This window comes from Pyrus communis, chromosome 2 (assembly GCF_041283825.1).
Source record: "Pyrus communis isolate YQ-2024b chromosome 2, ASM4128382v1, whole genome shotgun sequence".
Classification (NCBI taxonomy): domain Eukaryota; kingdom Viridiplantae; phylum Streptophyta; class Magnoliopsida; order Rosales; family Rosaceae; genus Pyrus; species Pyrus communis.
The window spans coordinates 14,805,013-14,823,549 of NC_142566.1; the positions used below are offsets into that span (position 1 = coordinate 14,805,013).

General features: G+C 39.1%; 2 protein-coding genes, 1 non-coding gene and 1 pseudogene across 4 annotated transcripts; 2 read left to right on the forward strand and 2 right to left on the reverse strand.

Annotated features, from left to right (window-relative positions):
- On the forward strand, positions 1 to 2,110 carry LOC148698623 (arginase 1, mitochondrial-like). 2 transcript variants are annotated; one of them, XM_088684245.1, is made up of 3 exons: positions 1 to 545; positions 1,241 to 1,351; positions 1,643 to 2,110. In XM_088684245.1, exons 1-3 carry the CDS (start codon positions 513 to 515, stop codon positions 1,901 to 1,903), a joined length of 405 nt encoding a protein of 134 aa, XP_088540371.1. In that variant the 5' UTR covers positions 1 to 512; the 3' UTR covers positions 1,904 to 2,110. The 2 variants fall into 2 exon arrangements, with proteins under 2 accessions (XP_088540371.1, XP_088540374.1); XM_088684248.1 differs by having other exon boundaries at positions 1 to 474.
- A 10,199-nt stretch (positions 2,111 to 12,309) lies between these two features.
- On the forward strand, positions 12,310 to 13,294 carry LOC148698624 (L10-interacting MYB domain-containing protein-like; annotated as a pseudogene).
- A 2,159-nt stretch (positions 13,295 to 15,453) lies between these two features.
- LOC148698625 (uncharacterized) lies at positions 15,454 to 15,900 on the reverse strand. The gene has a single exon (XM_088678494.1). It carries the CDS (start codon positions 15,898 to 15,900, stop codon positions 15,454 to 15,456), a length of 447 nt encoding a protein of 148 aa, XP_088534620.1.
- Positions 15,901 to 17,964: 2,064 nt separating this feature from the next.
- LOC137749091 (U6 spliceosomal RNA) lies at positions 17,965 to 18,072 on the reverse strand. Its single transcript, XR_015960264.1, has one exon. It is a non-coding gene; the product is annotated as a U6 spliceosomal RNA (small nuclear RNA).
- Positions 18,073 to 18,537: the final 465 nt, after the last annotated feature.

The window sequence follows — 18,537 nt, forward strand, 5'->3', positions numbered from 1 at the left end:
CTAGTAGTGAACCAATCATGATCTTTTTCGGAAAAATTTGGTGAAAACTTTAAGACTCTTCACTCCAGACAATGAAGTTAGAAAATTCAGATGCCATCAGTGGGCAGCGCAAGTGTTCTGATATCTTGAGCTCATTCTGGAAATAACCAGGGCATGTTTGCATGTTCTTACTCGGAAATTTGTTTCCGGGAAAGCTTCAGACATATTGAGAGCGCTCTTTCATGACAATGTTATCCTTTTTTGACTGAGACTTTTCATTCCAATGACTTTATGTATATTCTAGCTACCTTCTGGCTTTAATAGACGAAGTTTACATTGCGTCCATACACTTTCAGGATCCACTGCGCCCATTAGTGTTAGGTGGTGATCACTCAATTTCTTATCCTGTTGTAAGAGCTGTCTCTGAGAAGCTTGGGGGACCTGTGGATATTCTTCATCTTGATGCCCATCCTGATATCTATCATGCCTTTGAAGGTAATAAATATTCACATGCATCTTCTTTTGCTCGAATTATGGAAGGGGGTTATGCTCGGCGACTATTGCAGGTAAATTTTTCTCTATAACTGCTCTGCATCTGCTCACTTTATGGCTTGCATTCACACTTATTTAAGAAATGTGCATTGATCCAAATAAGAAGATGACATATATGTTCTATAGTTTCACCTGGCCTTGCTTTCTAGGTGTGTCATTACTGGTTTTCTGTAAAGCATCTTATAGGATTTTGACATTGCTTGTGGGAACTTTGTAGATATATGCGGTTGATAACATTTGCACTTTTGTTGCACTAGAAAAAAGATTCAAAGTTTAGAATCTTTGGAGCGGGAGGCAGAATGCCTCCTGGAAAGTATTCAAATGAACATAGTGACTAGTCCCTTCCCGTGCTTTATGGATAACGCATTACTTCTGATCTCAGAATCAAGAATGGCTTAATCACCTTATGTGACTTTCCATATAGTTACTGCATCTCTGATTCTTAAATTAAGTAGTTAGCAGAAGTAGTGTTTCGTTTTTGGGCATCTGTCTGCAATATCAATGAATTCTACTTCATTAAGAGTGTTTTGTACTTGCTATAACAAGTTTCCCTACCTATGCCAATTCTTTTTCTCCTTTATATGTGTTCAGCAATTAACCTAATGTAATCTTGTATGCTCTTGCGCTCTCAGATTAAGTTGAATGTCCTGTTTTAGTTGCTATCCAGCGTTTGCAGCTAACCTAATAAACTTGGTTTCTGACTTTTCAGGTCGGTATTAGATCAATTAACAATGAAGGGCGTGAACAAGGAAAACGATTTGGTGTTGAGCAATATGAAATGCGAACCTTTTCAAGAGATCACCACTTTTTGGAAAATCTGGTCTCTCTCTCTCTCTCTCTCTCTGTTCTTCTCTCCCTCCCCGCCTCATGTGTCTTTGTGTTCACATTTATGAGCTTCTGAGCATCTCTCGCTCTTTTTTTCTTTTGTTCCTCTTCTCTAGCTTGCCTATGCATATCAATCACTGTGTTCTGTATCTTTAAGTGGTTCTGTAGATTCCTGGTTAGATATTTGAGGAAATTATCTTCAGGAATCTCAACCTGTGATATATAAATGGCATACCGTTTCATATATATTTTGAAGGTAGATCATAACAAAAACTTTCTTTGACAGAAATTAGGAGAAGGTGTGAAGGGCGTGTATATCTCGATAGATGTAGATTGCCTGGATCCTGCGTTTGCTCCTGGAGTGTCACACGTTGAGCCAGGTGGTCTCTCCTTCCGCGATGTACTCAACATACTCCATAACCTGCAAGGTGATGTTGTTGCTGCAGATGTCGTTGAATTCAACCCCCAGCGCGATACTGTTGATGGGATGACTGCAATGGTTGCCGCGAAACTGGTGAGAGAATTGACTGCGAAGGTTTCGAAATGATACATATGTTTTTGGAACAGTAGGCCTGAAGACCAAAAGCTTTCAGCATAACACGGATTTTTGCCGTTTCATTAGAGCTTAACTGAAAGTATAAAACATATATCTGCAGTATTTAGATGATGACTATTCATTTTCAGCAATAATATTTCGGGGGGACATGGTTGTGCTTAATCCAATACAAATCTGATATTAGCAAACATTTTCCAAGCTCGGACGCAATTTCGAATATTCACCTTACTCCTAAAAAAGTATCAAAACTTTAACGATTCAAGTTATTTTTGTGTATGATGAAAAAAAACGTGTGAGAAAAATAACACTGTTATGGGCACTGTTTAGTTATGCTATTCAGACATTATTTTTGTGGAAAGTCAAAATCTAGCCAAACTGGCCATTCCATGGTTCACAACCGGTTTGTTCAGATCGGCTCAAGCCGGTTGGCGTCCACCCCTTTTTTCAAGATTGATTCTGATTTCTGGCTCTCCCACTGCTCACATGGGTCTTGGAATGACATCTCTTCCAAAGATGTTACAGCAAATGTGGTCAGGTGAGGTGTGTTACAAATAGTAGCCACTAGTCAAGTGAAATAAGACATGCTTTTGAACTTTCAATTGGACGCTTTGAAATGGACATTTCTAGTGTTCTTTAAAGTGCATTTCTAGTGTTTTAGTAGGTTGTAGTGAGTCTAGTTCATTGATAGTGTTATTGTAATACATTTTTAGTAATGGTTTAGTAATGGAGTACTAATAGCATTTCTAATGGAAAATAGAAAATATCTTAAAATGGAAATTTTACATTTTTGGTTGACCGCAAAGCTTTTCAATATGGCTGGGATGTAAAACTAAAACACCCATCTTGGCCAGAAAATGTAAACATTTTTGAAGTTCAATGTTGCCTCTATTTAAGTGAGAATAGTAAACATTTCATACTAACACACCCCGACTCGAATGTCCACCTAGATCCCAAATTGAGCTGTGATGGCCGACACCTAGAACGTGGCGAAGTTATAAAGTGTATTGACATGAAAAAATGTGATAAACTCAAACCTAAAAGTTACTATGACAAGAGTGCGCATGTGAGGGAGATTGAACCTATTTCACACGTAATGTCAAAGCATAAATAAAATTACAATATGAGTAAATAATGTTTATACCATCAGGAATAACCTCCTACATGTTAGCGTTTGCCAAAAGTTCTCGTCGTCACCAGAATACTCCACTAAGTCCTGAAGGGGAGAAAAACAAAGGTAAGCAAACCGAAAAACAAAGTTTTGTAAACCTTTTTGAAAATGTGTAACCACTTCTTGTAAAACAAGTATTAGTTTCCAGCATAACATACTACGTATAATATTAAAACAATTACCGTAAGAACCAAATTTCTACGAATACGGTAAACACAATATCTTGATGGAATTGTTATTGGCACTTCAAAAATCTCATTTTGCACTCCAAATTTCTATAATTAGAAAGAAAAAACACTTGTGAGGAGTGTAGAATAAGATTTGTGGAGTGTTAATAACAGTTCCTTATCTCGAAATCAATTAAAATATCAGATGCTAATTGACATATGCTGACACATAAGCTCAAGCATAGATATTCTGACATGAAATAGGATTTGGTGTATTAGTAATTTACGCTCTAGTACTACAATCACTTGAAGACTAACACTATGCGCATCACATATGAGTCCTAGTTGCCTATTGCGATCTAGGACAGGACTGTCACCTATAATGGATCCAAGGTAAGTGTATTGGTGCGAGGTGAACATACATGTGAAAACTGGCCTTGGTCTGAGACGAGTACAAACACCAATGTAAGCATGCATGATGAGCAAATAACATATGTATAATCATGTCATGATAATTCATAATTCTCAACAATATAATAGTACTTGTAAATATAAATATAGTTATGGCATAATGTAGTGAATACTTTAATACACATCTATGGAAACTACATAAACGCATAATACTTGAAAACAAAGACTTACTCACAGTTATGTAATGGGGTCGCATCTGCTTAAACTATGAATGGTGGGGTCGTCGATAACAATAGCACCTAAGCATATATAGGGACCCATTAGTAAAACTCCAATAAAACAATGAATTTGGAGAAATGGAATGTGAAATCAGAATCAGCACATCAAAATACCCTAGGAGGTGCCTTGGGGGAAATTTTGAAAAAGTCAACGGTCCAAGCCTAACAAAATATTCCACCAACGATGGCCAGAATCTTCTAGATTCCAATCACCGGAGAGAATATTCCGATGGAACAAAGAATATGGTAGTAATGGAATATACCTTTAAAGTTAGGAATATTCTGACACCATTAGGAATATACTGTCTGTTGATGCAAATTTCTGCCGTCTCTAGCTTTGACGAAAATGCACCTGCAAAATAATCAACACCTTTGATTAAGAACCTAAGCCTCACATGCCCATGAAGTTTGTTGGGGGGGGGGGGGGAGGGAGAGGGAGGGGTTAGGCCAATGGATCTCTGATGCCTCAGTTAGTTTCTTTAAGAAGAGTAAAATGTTTAGGGCTTTTTTAGGGTAGCAATAGCGTACTAAAATTTAATAGAATAAGGGGTATTTATAGGCAAGTGGCCGGCCATGGCGTTAGGGTTTTAACCTACACATGGCGGCATCCTATTGGCCAAGGTTTTATGAAGAAATATTCTCAAGATATTAAATAGGAAATAATATCTTGAGATAATGGAGCAATTATCCCTAATTGATTTAAATAGGGATTACTTACTTGAATGGATTCAATTTTCAATTGGAAATGTATTAAAGATAGGATTTAGGTAATTAATCCTTATCTTTAATGCTTTGACTTTTCCTTGCCAAAGGCAGGTGAGCTGTGAGTAATCGTATTCAGCTACAGGGACCTTCGGGTGTATGAGCTACAATGGGAGTATCTGAGAAGCCTGCCCATTTAATGGCAATCTTGTCTTTCTTGGGCAAAAGTCCATGTGTCGCCACCAAAATAATTGGGATTATTTTAGGCCCCACAAATTCCCCCACATCTACTGGCCTAAATGTGGAAAAAAGGGTAGTAGGTGGAAAAAAAGGTAGTAGGTGTAAAAATCCAAGCTGCATTGGCTTGTAGAGTTGTTTCCCAATTTGAACTTGATCTCCTTCCTTGATTTGGAGATAGACTTCTTCTAGGAAAAGGAAACCAATTGCCCCTAATACCTACTTAATTCTGCCTTAAGCAGAGGATTAGATAAATTTGGAGAACAATCATCATTCCAACAAGGAAGAGAGAAGCCAGAGGAAATTTTGTTCCCCCCCTTAGCTTTCTTATTCTCTTGCCCTTGAAAAGAGTCATCTTTCGTTGTTGTTGTTCTTCTCCGTGCCGCACCAACATAAGAAAAATTTGAATTTTCTTCTTCTTAAATTGTTGGGAGCCTCGAGGCTCCAAAATATTGGCTTAGCAAGGCCTTGGTGGCGTGAGGGACATGGCAAAGGTGCCACAGGGCTGTTGTGCATAGGTGCTGCGGCAACGGAGCTCGTCTAGCATTGGCCAGGTGCTAAGCTCGGCTCTGGCTGAGGTGACAAGGGCGCTAGGGCGCGAGGAGGCCAGCTCGGGCTGGGCTTCCAAGGTTGCTAGGCACAGGCCCGTGCAGGCGAAATGAAAGAAAGGGAGAGACCGACGTGGGCCAGTTCTTCGGTGCCTGTGACCTAGGTCGAGAGGCCTGAGCCTGCTTGAAATGCATTTGGTACGAGAAAATAAATAGGAATGAGGCGCGGGCCTCCTCCCGTGTTGGGCTGAGCGGCGTAGGCCGCATGCATAAGGGACCAAGGGCCTTTAGGCTACACTGTGCGAGAGAAATGGCTAGGCATTTGAGGCCTAGCCGAGTTATTGAGCTGAGGCATAAGGCCTAGCGCTTAACCATAAATAAGCAGGTTATTTAATCTTGGCTTAACCATAAATGAACTCTGGTATTTCTTCAAAATTGGCCACAAAGAAGGCGTGGGGGTAGCTAAGGTCTCGCCATAGGCTGCTTGATGTTTCCTGCAAAGGTGATCATGACTGAGCGATAGATACCTTAAAGGTAAATAGAAAGTGGAAGTTTGACTTCTCTCCTGAGTTGCATGTTCCGACTATCTTTATCAATGGTAAATGAACTGCTTCATTCCTAGCTTGCTTGAATTTTTGTTGAGCTGTTCCATGACTTCAGTTTATTGATTGTCCTTCTTACTTTGTGTAGATTCGAAATTTGGCTCAACTTCAAGAACTTCGATGGATATGAAGAAAGTGCACATCGCCTTGCTGCTGAGTACTGTGAGTGGAGCTGGCTGCTCAGTCCTCTTAGTTGGGAGAAAGGTAGACTGCCTCTGAAGGAATAGAGAAAGCGGATAAAGGATGAGGTGTTTGCTCATCCGATCGCTGCTATAAAGCTTGCTGCCAGTGAGGATGGAAAGAAGAAACCTTCCTCACTTACTTATGAGCCTTTGACTCGGAAGAAGCCAAAGACTTCTTCTACTGCCCATGGGGGCTCATCTGCTATTGAGAAGCTTGTCATCGATCTGACTTATCCCAAAGGGACAAAAAATATTGTTGAGTCTAAGCCTGTGAAACCTGCTGCTCTAAAGGTAGCCATGACCATTGTTGAAAGGATTGCCTAGCAGAAAGGTTCAGTGGTGCCCCTAGTGTCTGGGTTTGTGTCGAAGCGTGCATCGGGAGCTAAGTCCGGTTCGACTTCGGAGAGGATCGCAGCTATGAAGAGCGGGAATGTGGATTCTATTACTAAAGTGGCCCTTGGGTCTATTCCTTTTTCTGTTGCGATTGATTCATCTGCTGAGAAAGGGAAGTCTGCTCACATGAGCAGTTGTGAGAGATCCATCGAGTTTGAAGCTAAGGAGTTCCCTGAAATCTATGCACTGCTGAAAACTAACCTACTTGAAGACGTTAATGCATATGCCAAGTCTATTAATAGTGTTGGGAAAGTTGTCGTCCTCTCAAACTCTTTTGCGAAGTGTCCTACCTATTGGAAGAGGTCCTCCTTGATTGCTATAATGCATAAGACTTTATCCTGGCAGCTGAGTTTATACGTGTTGATCAGGATGCTGTAGAGTATGCTAAGGAGGCCAAAGTGGCGTTGACAGCTCAACTTCGCTCGGCTGCTAAAAAGATCAAGAAGCTTGAATTTGAACTCGCCATTTTGAATAGGTCTGATGTTTCTGCCCCCACTTCTATGTAGCTAGAAAATGTTGGGGGTTCGACAGCTGGAGAATGTGCAGATGAAGAATGAGAAGCTTGGTCACGAAGTTATGCTTGCTTCTTGTCAGGCCAATTTTTACAAGCTTGGCTATGTAGACCATATTTAGGGTAGGAGTTTTCCAATAAGGACTTCGAGACTTTCTCCATTTCTCCAGTTGATCTACTTGACTTCTCGTTTGAGGCTGTCTTTGGTAGAGCAGCTGAAGGTTAGGCAGTCCAGGCAAGGGCAGCTAAAAATGACCTGATAGAAGCTTTGGTTGCTGAGAACGGTGTGGCTGCTGAAGGTGTGGCAGTAGAGGGACTAGTGGTTGCACAGGTTGCTGATAAGTAGTCTTTTTTCTTAGACTTAGGAATTTTCTTCTTTCCTTTTTCATTCTACTTTATTTGAACCTTGTTAGCCTTCGAGCCGATTTATCAATTTGCTAGAAATTTAATGAATAGTTTTCCTTACTTTGCTTCATCCTTCCATTTCACCATATCTTTTGCATAACTTTACCGTAGGACAAGCAGTTGGGTGAGATGCTTCAATGAAGTAGTCAATCCCACGTCATCACTTATGTTTTAGTTTTGGCTTTGATGCATAAGGAGCTTTACCTGCATGAGGAAAAAATGCAAGATTTCTAACTTATAGAGCTGGCAACTGAACTTATAGCCTCCATAGAAAGCAGGCAAGTCTGCGTAACTGATATAGTCGTGAATCTCGTCTTTAGTGGCTTTACGAGCCTTGGCTATCCCGGGCCATGTTGTGAAATTTTTAACTTATAAAGTCAGCGGCTGGTCACGTGCTTTTTGTAGAAAGCAAAAGAGTTTGCGTAACTATTATAGTCGTGAATCTCGGCTTTACTGGCTACACGAGCCTTGACCCTTTTAAGGCATATTGCGAAAATTTTAATTTATAGAGTCGGTGACGAGACGTAGAAAGAAAAGGAGTCTGCGTAGCTGCTATAGTCGTGAATCTTGGCTTTAGCAATTGCACGAGCCTTAGCCCTCCCAGGGCATATTGCAAGTTGGCAGCCGGACACGTGCTTCTCGTAGAAAGTAAAGAAGTCTGCGTAGCTGTTATAGTCGTACATTTCAGCTTTAGCTCTTGCAAGACTTAAACCGTAAACCGTTGGCTGGAGGTGCTGCTTTTAAATAAGTAGACGAGTCCATGTAGTCATAGCAAGTGTAAGTCTCAGCTTACAGATGGCCTAGGGCTGCCAGCCATTGGGTCGTCAATCGGGCGTCTCACTTACAGAAGTAGACGATCCGTATGACCACTTTCAGCATTGGCCCTAGCTCTTAGAGGCATTTTAGGCTTAAGTTGTAGTTGAAATCACGACTCATAGGCCATATCTTTCTGAGTTGTTGGTCCCTTAATCGTCTAAGCTGGACGCAGCTCGATACGGATCTCTTAGGCAACAATTGTAACTTGATTTTGTAGGTCGCTTAACTAGTATTGCAACACTTTAGAGTCGAGTTATGTTCATGAAGACTTGCACGTCGATGACAAACCATCTAGTCATGCGAATTCTTTCATAAGCAAGGATCCTGCACTTAACGTCTCTTCCGATTAGAGAATCAGGCTCCTACAGAATTGAATCCTTTTGTCGACTAAGTTTTTTTAGGAAAAAGTATATTATGGACACTTCTAGAAGTAGTCCTGAGTAGGTAGTTAATGCATTCAGGGGAAGTTGAGCAGTTGTAAAACCCATCCACGTTTGAACATCTCGGATCAGTTTACACCTCTCCTAATGGGAGAGCTCACACCATGTCTGCAAAGGCAGTAATGTCTTCTACTTTGGCAGGGGTGCTCAGTTTGTTTATGCAGTTGTTCCAGGCTTGTGAATAATTCCTTCAATCTTCATTGAAAATAGAGAAATATATTAACTTTGCTTGTAGGCAATAATAACATATCAACTAATAGTCCTCAACATGCGAGGTCTTGTTTGTCGAGCTGCTTGAGTTTGAACTTTATTTGTCTTGGACAAGGTCCAAGGAATGGTGGGAAATCACACGTAGATGCAGTTTGGGGTTGAGGTGATTAAAAAAAAAAGCTATGAGAGTTTTTGGTGTTTGGTAAACTTTGAAAATCAGCCTTGTTTCAAAGTTTGGGGTGAAAAAAAGCCCAAAACCTGAAGCTGCAAATAGCAGCTTCCAAAAACAGCTTATTTTCGAAACGCACGGGTGAACATTGTACGTTTAATGAAATATTCAATAACCCAAAATTGCCCTCCTTTCCCTTCACCTACGCTCTCGCCTTCAGAGCTATCGCACATACCCAAACTAGGAGAAAACCACTCTCTTGTTCGCTCATTCTCTCGTTCCAAAAACCAGCAATCTCTCTCGTTCTCTCGTTCTCCAGGTTTCTCCAGGTTCCTTTGGTAAGCTTCTCTTGTAAAAATTTGTTATTTATTTGTTTGGATTTTTCAAATTGGGGATAGGGAGATTAGGGAAAGAGGGGTGAGAAGAGCAAAGGGATGAGGGTGAGGAAAAAATTAATTGGGAAAAACAATTGGGGATGGAGGGTGGGGAAAAAATTAATTGGGGAAGGTGATATGATTTGTGGAAAAAATTAATTGGGAAAAAATTAATTGGGGAAAAAATTAGGGTTTGTGGAGGAAACAAGAAAAATTGAGAGAGAAGTTTGATTACTTCTGTATTCATTTTTTTAAAGAAGGTCTGCTTCTGATTTGGGTTTAGGTAAGGGATAATTTCTTATAAAGCTTTGCTCTGCTTCTAATCTATGAATTGTGCTTCTGATTTGTCATGCGTCTCTTGCGATTCAGCTCACCCCTCTACGACGCCATTTCATTGTCTTCTTCAAGCTCTCGCAGTCTCTTTTGAAACTCCAACCTCCAGGTTCGTATCTTATCTCTCTCCCCTGCTATCGTGTTTTATATTTTTTTTCTGAATTCTTCATTTATGCTATTTGTTTTTTGTTTTTTTTTGTTTTTTCTTCTGAATTCTTCAATCCACCATTACATGAAATTTGGTTATGGAGAGTTTCTGAATTCTCCTGCAAACTTGGTTTGGTAGTTGTGTAACAGATCATGGTCTGTGTGTGTTATGGTTTGTATGTATTATAGTGAGGATTACACTTTTGCCAAATGTGTCTATTATGGTCTGTGTGGTTTTCATTCGGTTTCTTTTCAGACAATGCAATGCAATGCATGTATGCCTAAACAGAACCATATGCTTTGACCTGCTTAGTTATCCCCTAATCTACTGCAATGTCTTACTTTTGCTATTTAAGATAAAAAAAAACCTGGATAGAACCTGATCTACTGCAGGGTCTGTAATTTCCAATGTTTCTAATTGGTCCACATGATCTACATCGTCAATTATGACTAGTACCGTTCTGCTTCGAAGTTTTTATTTTATCAGATTAATACCTCCATGAACATCACCAACCTCCATCTTGGTTGGTTTGAAGATATCATAAAGAAGCTTTTCTTGCAAATTCGTCATGCCATTCGATTCCTTTGCAGTTTCCCTAACATTTGCAAGGAAACTTTTGTACTCAAAGCTATGGTAGAACTTGTTATAGATGGCTTTTGCAACTGATGTTCTCCCCATTCCACCCATGCCCCAAATTCCGACCATTTGAACATCGTATGATCCCCCCGTCTAAGCTGTTAATCTCGTTCACTGGAGAATCTATTCCCACTTGGTAGACAGCTACATTTTAATGTGGTATCGAGTTGCTTGATCTTGCCAATAATTCTTCTGATAAACTGCGAAGCGTATGCAGTACACATTCTTTAATTTCTTCTGTTCCCTAATAAAAAACAGTGAATAAGGAACAGGTTAGTGCATATGTACAATAATGAATTACATACAAACATCTGTAGTTGTATTATATGGAACCAAGTACTTACAGATTTCCCTCTGATCCTCATCACTTAGTGCATCAAAACTTCAAGTATAGAACACTTCTTGTATTATATGGAACCAAGTACTTACAGATTTCCCTCTCATTCTCTTGTATTATATGGAACCAAGTATTATATGCAGTTGTTATTCTCTTGTATTATATAGAACACTTCTTGTCAGTTCACTGTATTCTTCATTAGGACAGGGATTTCGAAAGGCATGCCAACTAAAGAGCTCAAGAGCTTCTTCTTCCTTCATTTTTCGAGCCAAATATATTATATTAACTTCAACTTGCTCCAGTAGGTGTCGATCTCTGGTTGTAATAAAAATTTTACTTCCTCGACCAAAGGAGTCCCGGGCTATAGCTAAAGCATTTAAACACAACTGCAGTAAGGGATCATTTATGTATGTATGTGTGTGTGTGTGTATATATGTATATGTATTTATATATACAAATCAGTAGTTGTATGTGGATCATTTATTGGTTATTTCTTGGTTATATTACAAATTGTGAACCCAAACTGCAAGGTTTTATGAGTGGTTCTTGAGGAACCACTATCAACTTGGTTATGTTTAAAACCGTGGGTGTGTATATCCTACGTAGGTGACTTTTTGGCAAGGTTCAGAATTTTACCCTTTGGAATATAGACAGTTTTATTTACAAAGTAATTTGGTGCTGCTGAAATTGTTTTTACAGGAAAACAGCTGCATACTTGTTTTAGTTTTAAATTTTCTTACACTTCCCAAACTCAAAAATCAATGAAATTTTGATACAACTTAGTTTTGGGTGTCTACTTTGGATCTGGAAATTTTCACGTGTTTTGGTTGCACGAGCTATTTTTTGTGAATTTTACGGTTCAGGTCACCTTTGTAGTTTGTATTACCATGAGAACTTTAACTCTATTTCTTTAAATTGACTTTTGTAGTTTGATGTAATGGAATTGTGAAATATAAATTTTCGTTGACATCATCTTAAGATGATATTTGTTTTACATCCTTGATTAACCACCCTGTTTTAGTTTTTTTTTTTTTTTTTTTTTTTTAAATCTCACATGTCTAGTTTTGGGGTGTGACAAACTGTGATGTAATCATTTATTGGTTATGTATGTATATATACAAACTGTGAACCCAATCTGTGATGTAATCTATTTGCAGTTGTATGTAGATCATTTATTGGTTATTTCTTGATTATATTACAACATCATTTGTTCGTGTTTTAATATATATATATATATATATATATATATATATGTATGTATGTATGTATGTATGTATGTATGTATGTATGTATGTATGTATGTATGTATACAAATTAGTAGTTGGTATCGATGGCAAAGAAGAGGGCATCTTCGTCAAATCCTGTAGCTACATGGAATGCGCACAATATATCAATATTTTGTGATGTTTGCATCAAGGAGGTTGAGGCCGGACATCATCCGGGCATTCACTTTGACAAAGAAGGATATGCAAATATTAGAGCTAACTTCAAGGCAGAGACAGGGCATGATTATGAAAAAAAAAGCAACCGAAAAATAAGTGGGATGCACTTAAAAATGAGTGGAAGTTGTGGAAAGAGCTAGTTGGTAAAGAAACTAGCCTAGGATGGAATTCAAGCAAGGGTACCGTTGATGCCTCTGAGGAGTGATAGAACAATAAAATTCAGGTTTGTGTACTTATCTTTTAATATGTATTATGATATCATGCAATATGTATTAACCATATTCTTTCTTACTTGTAGATAAACAAAGAATATGGAAAATTGCGAAAAAAGGCATTAGTCCTGAGATGGAGGACAAGTTAGATAGGATGTTCTTGAGTACAATTGCTACCGGTGAACATGCCTGGGCACCTTCATCTGGAGTACTACCACCAGAGTCAAGAGAGGAATCTGTAGGACAAATTGATTCATATGATGAGGAAGAAACTGAGACTATGCAGGATCTAAGGCAAGCAAGTAGGAAGGGAAAAAAAAGAGCGGCTAACCAAGGAGAATTGCAAAAGAAGAAGGTTGATAAGAAAGGGAAAAAAATTGGAGGTGCTGCAAAACTTTGTGGTCAAATTGACTGTCTTGTTGAAGCTTATGAAACTAAGAGTTCTACAAACTCATTGATGAGGTCGCTGCTTATAGGTAGTAGTATTCCGGAAGTGTTAGCGGTTGTTGCACAATTGCCTGGTTGTGAGCCACCTAGCGAGTTATGATTGTTTGCTACATGTTTATTTTGTTCTGCAAAGAAGCGAGAGGTGTTTACCACCATACAAGATCCTGAAGTCCAGCTAACTTGGTTGAAATATATGTTCAACAAAGAACAATAAGAAGCTATAACTATGAATTAGGACTTTGTGTAGTTTGTACTTTGCATTAAGACTATGTGTTGAATGTTGCTTGTATTTTGTGTTTATTGAATGTTGGATTATGATTTCTTGTTAAACATTGGATTGACTTGTTCTTGAATGTCGGATTATGACTTCTTAGTGATTGTTGGGTTATGACTTGTGGAATATTGAATTATGTGTTAGGTTACAGGTATATTCAATATGAACACCTCTGATGATGATGTTGAAGAGTTGGAGGATGATTTAATTATATGCGTTGTAACGAGAGCTGTTGAAACATATTATTTAAAATATGTCCACAAAACTCCATGTATGAATTCTTCTCATACAGGTAATATTTGGTTGATGGAAGTGCTACAAAGAAATGATGTGCGATGCTATAGAATGTTTAGGATGAACAAAGATGTCTTTTATAGATTATCCAATGACTTGCAAACTAATTATGGATTGAAAGGTTCAAGGAAAATGAATGCAACTGAAATATTAGGAATGTTCTTGCATATGTTGGGACATGGTGTGAAATAGATTAGCTCAAGAGAGATTTCAACATTCTGGTGAGACTATTAGTAGATATTTTGGTGCTATGTTGGATATCGTATGTAAGATGGCAATAGATATTATCAAACCAATGGATTTGGAGTTTCGTGGCATTCCCCAAGAAATAAGGAGAGATACAAGATACATGCCTTATTTTAAGGTAAAATTTAACTCGTCTTCTAACTTATTTGCAAACTATAAGTGTAGGTTGACGGTTTTCTTCTATATTATTATTTTTAGGATTGTATTGGTGCCATAGATGGAGTGCATATTGAGGCTTCAATACCACCTTCGGATCAAGTTCCATACATTGGTAGGAAAGGAATACCGACACAAAATGTTATGGCTGCATGTAATTTTGACATGCAATTCACATTTGCTTGTGTCGGATGGGAAGGCACTGCACATGATACAAGGGTTTTTCTATCCGTGCTACGAAATCCAAATTTAAACTTTTCTAAGCCTTCAAATGGTAATCTTCGTACTTTTATTATAACATTTCACATACTTGCTTTGTATAATTATTACAATACAAAACAAATTTTCAATTGTCAGGAAATTATTACTTGGTAGATGCGGGGTACCCACAAGTGAGAGGTTATTTGGGACCATATAAAGGTGAAAGATATCATCTCCCGGACTTTCGTAGGGGTGCCGAACCAACGGGTCACAAAGAGGTATTCAACCACAGGCATTCTCTTCTTAGGAGCATCATTGAACGAACTTTTGGGGTATGGAAGAAAAGATGGGCAATTTTAAGGGATATGCCTAATTACCCGTTCAATAAGCAAGTGAAGATTGTCATTGCTACAATGGCTCTTCATAACTACATACGGAGGTATTTTGAACGTGATTGTCATTTTGATGACCCCAGGGACTTTTGCGAAGAAAGCGATAGTAGTGATGATGATGATGATGATGAATATCAAAATTATCAAGTTGAAGGATCACATGAGATAGAGGCATTAAGAAATAGAATAGCAACAAGTTTGATGAATGCATCTAATTAGACTACTTTCAAGTACATTAACAATATTGTACTAATGAATCCTAGCTATTCACTCTAAAATATTTCTATTAAAGTAGTTTGTCATACTAATTAATATTTAAGATAAAGTTTATAAATATTTTTCTTCTAAAAATAAAATATATTTAGTAATTCACTTTTATTTGTTAAGAAAATTAAATTAATAGCACATCTAGTATTATACCATTTTTGGTCATTTCACACAGTTACAGCTGTTTTACAAAAAAAGTTTACCAAACACTATCATACTGCTTTTTTTTTTTTTTTTTTTTTTTTTTTTCCAAAAGCACTTTTACAAAAAGTTTACCAAACATTTTGCTGTTTTATTTCACAACCGCTTATTCTTACAACACAGCCGCTTATTCTCACATAAGTTTTTTTTCAAAGCACAACAATACCAAACCACCCCGTAGTACTGTCTCAAGTTGTAGGCATTCTATTACGGGCTGGTTTGGTAAACTTGAGACAGTATTATACCATTCTAGTACTGTCTCATAGTGGTAAGGGTGTAGCTGCCCTTCCCGCCTACTCGGCTGATTATGTACGGACCTTCCCAGATAAGGGCCATCTTTTTTTAGCCTTCCCGGCAGGCGGTTGTGAAGGCCTTTATAAGGATTAAGTCGCATGGCCAGAACTGCTGGATCTTCGCCCTTTTATTGTAGTTCGAGAGGGTCTGTTGCAGATAGGCCGCAATGTGGGTGATAACCTTTTCGCACTCTTCCTCTGCCAAGTTTAAGTTTGCGGCCATCTCCTTCTCGTTTTGCCCGAAATTCGGCAATACAATGCTGATGCTCAGCACCATGATGTTGGAATGAATGATCGCCTCAGAGCCAAACACCAAGGAGAATAGAGTTTTGCCGGTTACTTGTCTCTTAGTGGTGCGATATGCCCACAGAACACCAAGAAGCTCATCTGGCCACTTGCCCTTCTTGTCTGAGAAAGACTTCTTGAGGCAGTTGAGAATGGCCTTGTTAGATGCCCCGACCTGCCTATTGCCTTGCGAATACCGAGGAGTGGACATGTACTGCTTAATGCCATATTTTTTGAAGAACTAGGGACCATTGTCTTTGACGATGGAGTAAGGGATGTCGAAGCAGCAAATGAGGTTCTTCCATATAAAGCGCTTTATGAGTGGGTTCGGTTCCGATCAGTACGGTTTTTTGCCAAAATCGAAAACCAAATCGAAGTTATTGTTCGGCTCAATTCAGTTTGGCTTTATTCCAGTTTTTTTTTTGTTCGGTTTAATTTTGGTTTTGATATTTCCAGTTCGGTTTCAATCCGATTCCGGTTTTTCACTTTTTTTTTAAATTCTGAAATTGATCTGTGGGCGATTCTTCTTACATACTCAATTTAATTCATTTGGAAGAACACTAGCAACAACCTGATTGTCCTTTTTCCCTTATTTTTGCTGCGAAAACAATTATAGAAAAAAATACAAAGATACAAATCAATTATTTTTACCTTCACAGCCAAAGTGCAAGTTCACAACAAACCAACAATTAAATATTGAAAGCTAAGACCAAAACAAAAAAAATAATTAATTACAAAACTCTATATGAATAATTCTTAACTAGTACAAAGAATAAAAAATGCCAGGTACAATAAATTTAATAAATAAAAACCAAATGTCACTCTAATTAGAGGCCTTGGAGGATGGAGGTGGAGGGTTGACGTGCTCAATTTTGCATGCAAAATTACCTGCAAATACATAACCAAAGCTATGGAGAATTCCTTTTTGTCCAACCCCTATCTTATTTCGACAAACCCATCACAAAATTTATTCAGAAAAAACTCACAAAATTCATAAACCCATCACAAAATTCATTCAGAAACTTACAAACATACAAATCTCAGAGAAATTTACAAAATTCATTCACATCATCACACAGATCTTGGGTTCAAATCTCAAACAAAATCTCTTACCCCTTTGAAAGTTGGACTCAGAAGAGTTGTTGTGACTACCGGCGAGTATGGATTCTTGGCTGGCCCGAAATAAGAAAGAGAGATCAGAAGATGCAACAGAGGATTTATGTGGGAGAGAGAAAGACATGATTTGTCATGGATGAAGGAGAGAGTAAAGATCTAGATGGGGAGAAAAATAGAAGAGGGAGGAAAGAACGAATAATGAAGATGGAGGACGGAAGACGGAGAAAGGAAAAGAAAGAACAAGGAGAAAAGTGGTGCGGTTGGGGTGAAAGAAAGAACAAAGTGAGAGAAGATATGTTAGGGTTTAGTTGTTAAAAGGCTTTTTTTAATAATATAAGGGCTTAAAATTTGGAAATACAATGGCTTAAAAATTAGGTTTTAAAGATAATACCTAAACAGATTAAATAATAAATAAAATAAATAAATATTAATTTAATATAATTATTCGATTCGGTTCAGTTCGATTTTCGAACCACTAAAATCGAAACCAAACAAAAGTGTCACATTCCAGCCCGAGCCCTCACCATATCCTGGGCTCGACTCCAGCGTAGCACGATATTGTCCGCTTTAGGCCTCGACCATGCCCTCATGGTTTTGTTTCTGGGAACTCAAACAAGAACTTCCCAGTGGGTCACCCATCATGGGATTGCTCTCGCGCGCTACTCGCTTAACTTTGGAGTTCCAATGGAACTCGAAGCCAGTGAGCTCCCGAAAGGCCTCGTGCTAGGTAGAGATGGGAATATATATAAGGCTTATAGGATCCACTCCCCTGGACGATGTGAGATATTACAATCCACCCCCCTTAAGGGCCCGACGTCCTCATTAGCACACTTTTGGCCAAGGATTGGCTATGATACCAAATTGTCACATCCTGGCTCGGGCCCCCACCACATCCCGGGTTCGATTGCACCGTAGCATGATATTGTCCGCTTTGGGCCCCTACCACACCTTCACGGTTTTGTTTATGGGAACTCATACGAGAACTTCCCAGTAGGTCACCCATCATGGGATTGCTCTCGCACGCTACTCACTTAACTTCTGAGTTTCGATGGAACCCGAAGCCAATGAACTCCCGAAAGGTCTCGTGCTAGGTAGAGATGGGAATATACATATAAGGCTTATAGGATCCACTCCCCTGGGCGATGTGGGATGTTACAATAAAAATTTGGACCATTTCTTGATTTATGCGTGTTATCCTTGCGCAGGGGCCATGTTAATCTTCTCTGTATCGTTCCAATTTTATCGGATGTCCCATATCGCCCAGGAGAGTGGATCTTGTAAGATTTATATGTATATTCCCATCTCTACCTAGCACGAGGCCTTTCGGGAGCTCACTGGCTTCAGGTTCCATCAGAACTCCAAAGTTAAGCGAGTAGCGCGCAAGAGCAATCCCATGATGGGTGACCCACTGGAAAGTTCTCGTGTGAGTTCCCATAAACAAAACCGTGAGGGCATGGTCGGAGCCCAAAGCGGACAATATCATGCTACGATGGAGTCGAGCTCGGGATGTGGTGGGGGCCTAGGCTAGGATGTGACAATTTGGTATCAGAGCCAATCCCTGGCCGGACGTGTACCGATGAAGATGTCGGGGGAATTGTCACATCCTAGCCCGGGCCTCCACCACATCCCGAGCTCGACTCCACTGTAGCACGATATTGTCCACTTTAGGCCCCGACTACTCCTCACGATTCTGTTTCTGGGAACTCACACGAGAACTTCCCGGTGGGTCACT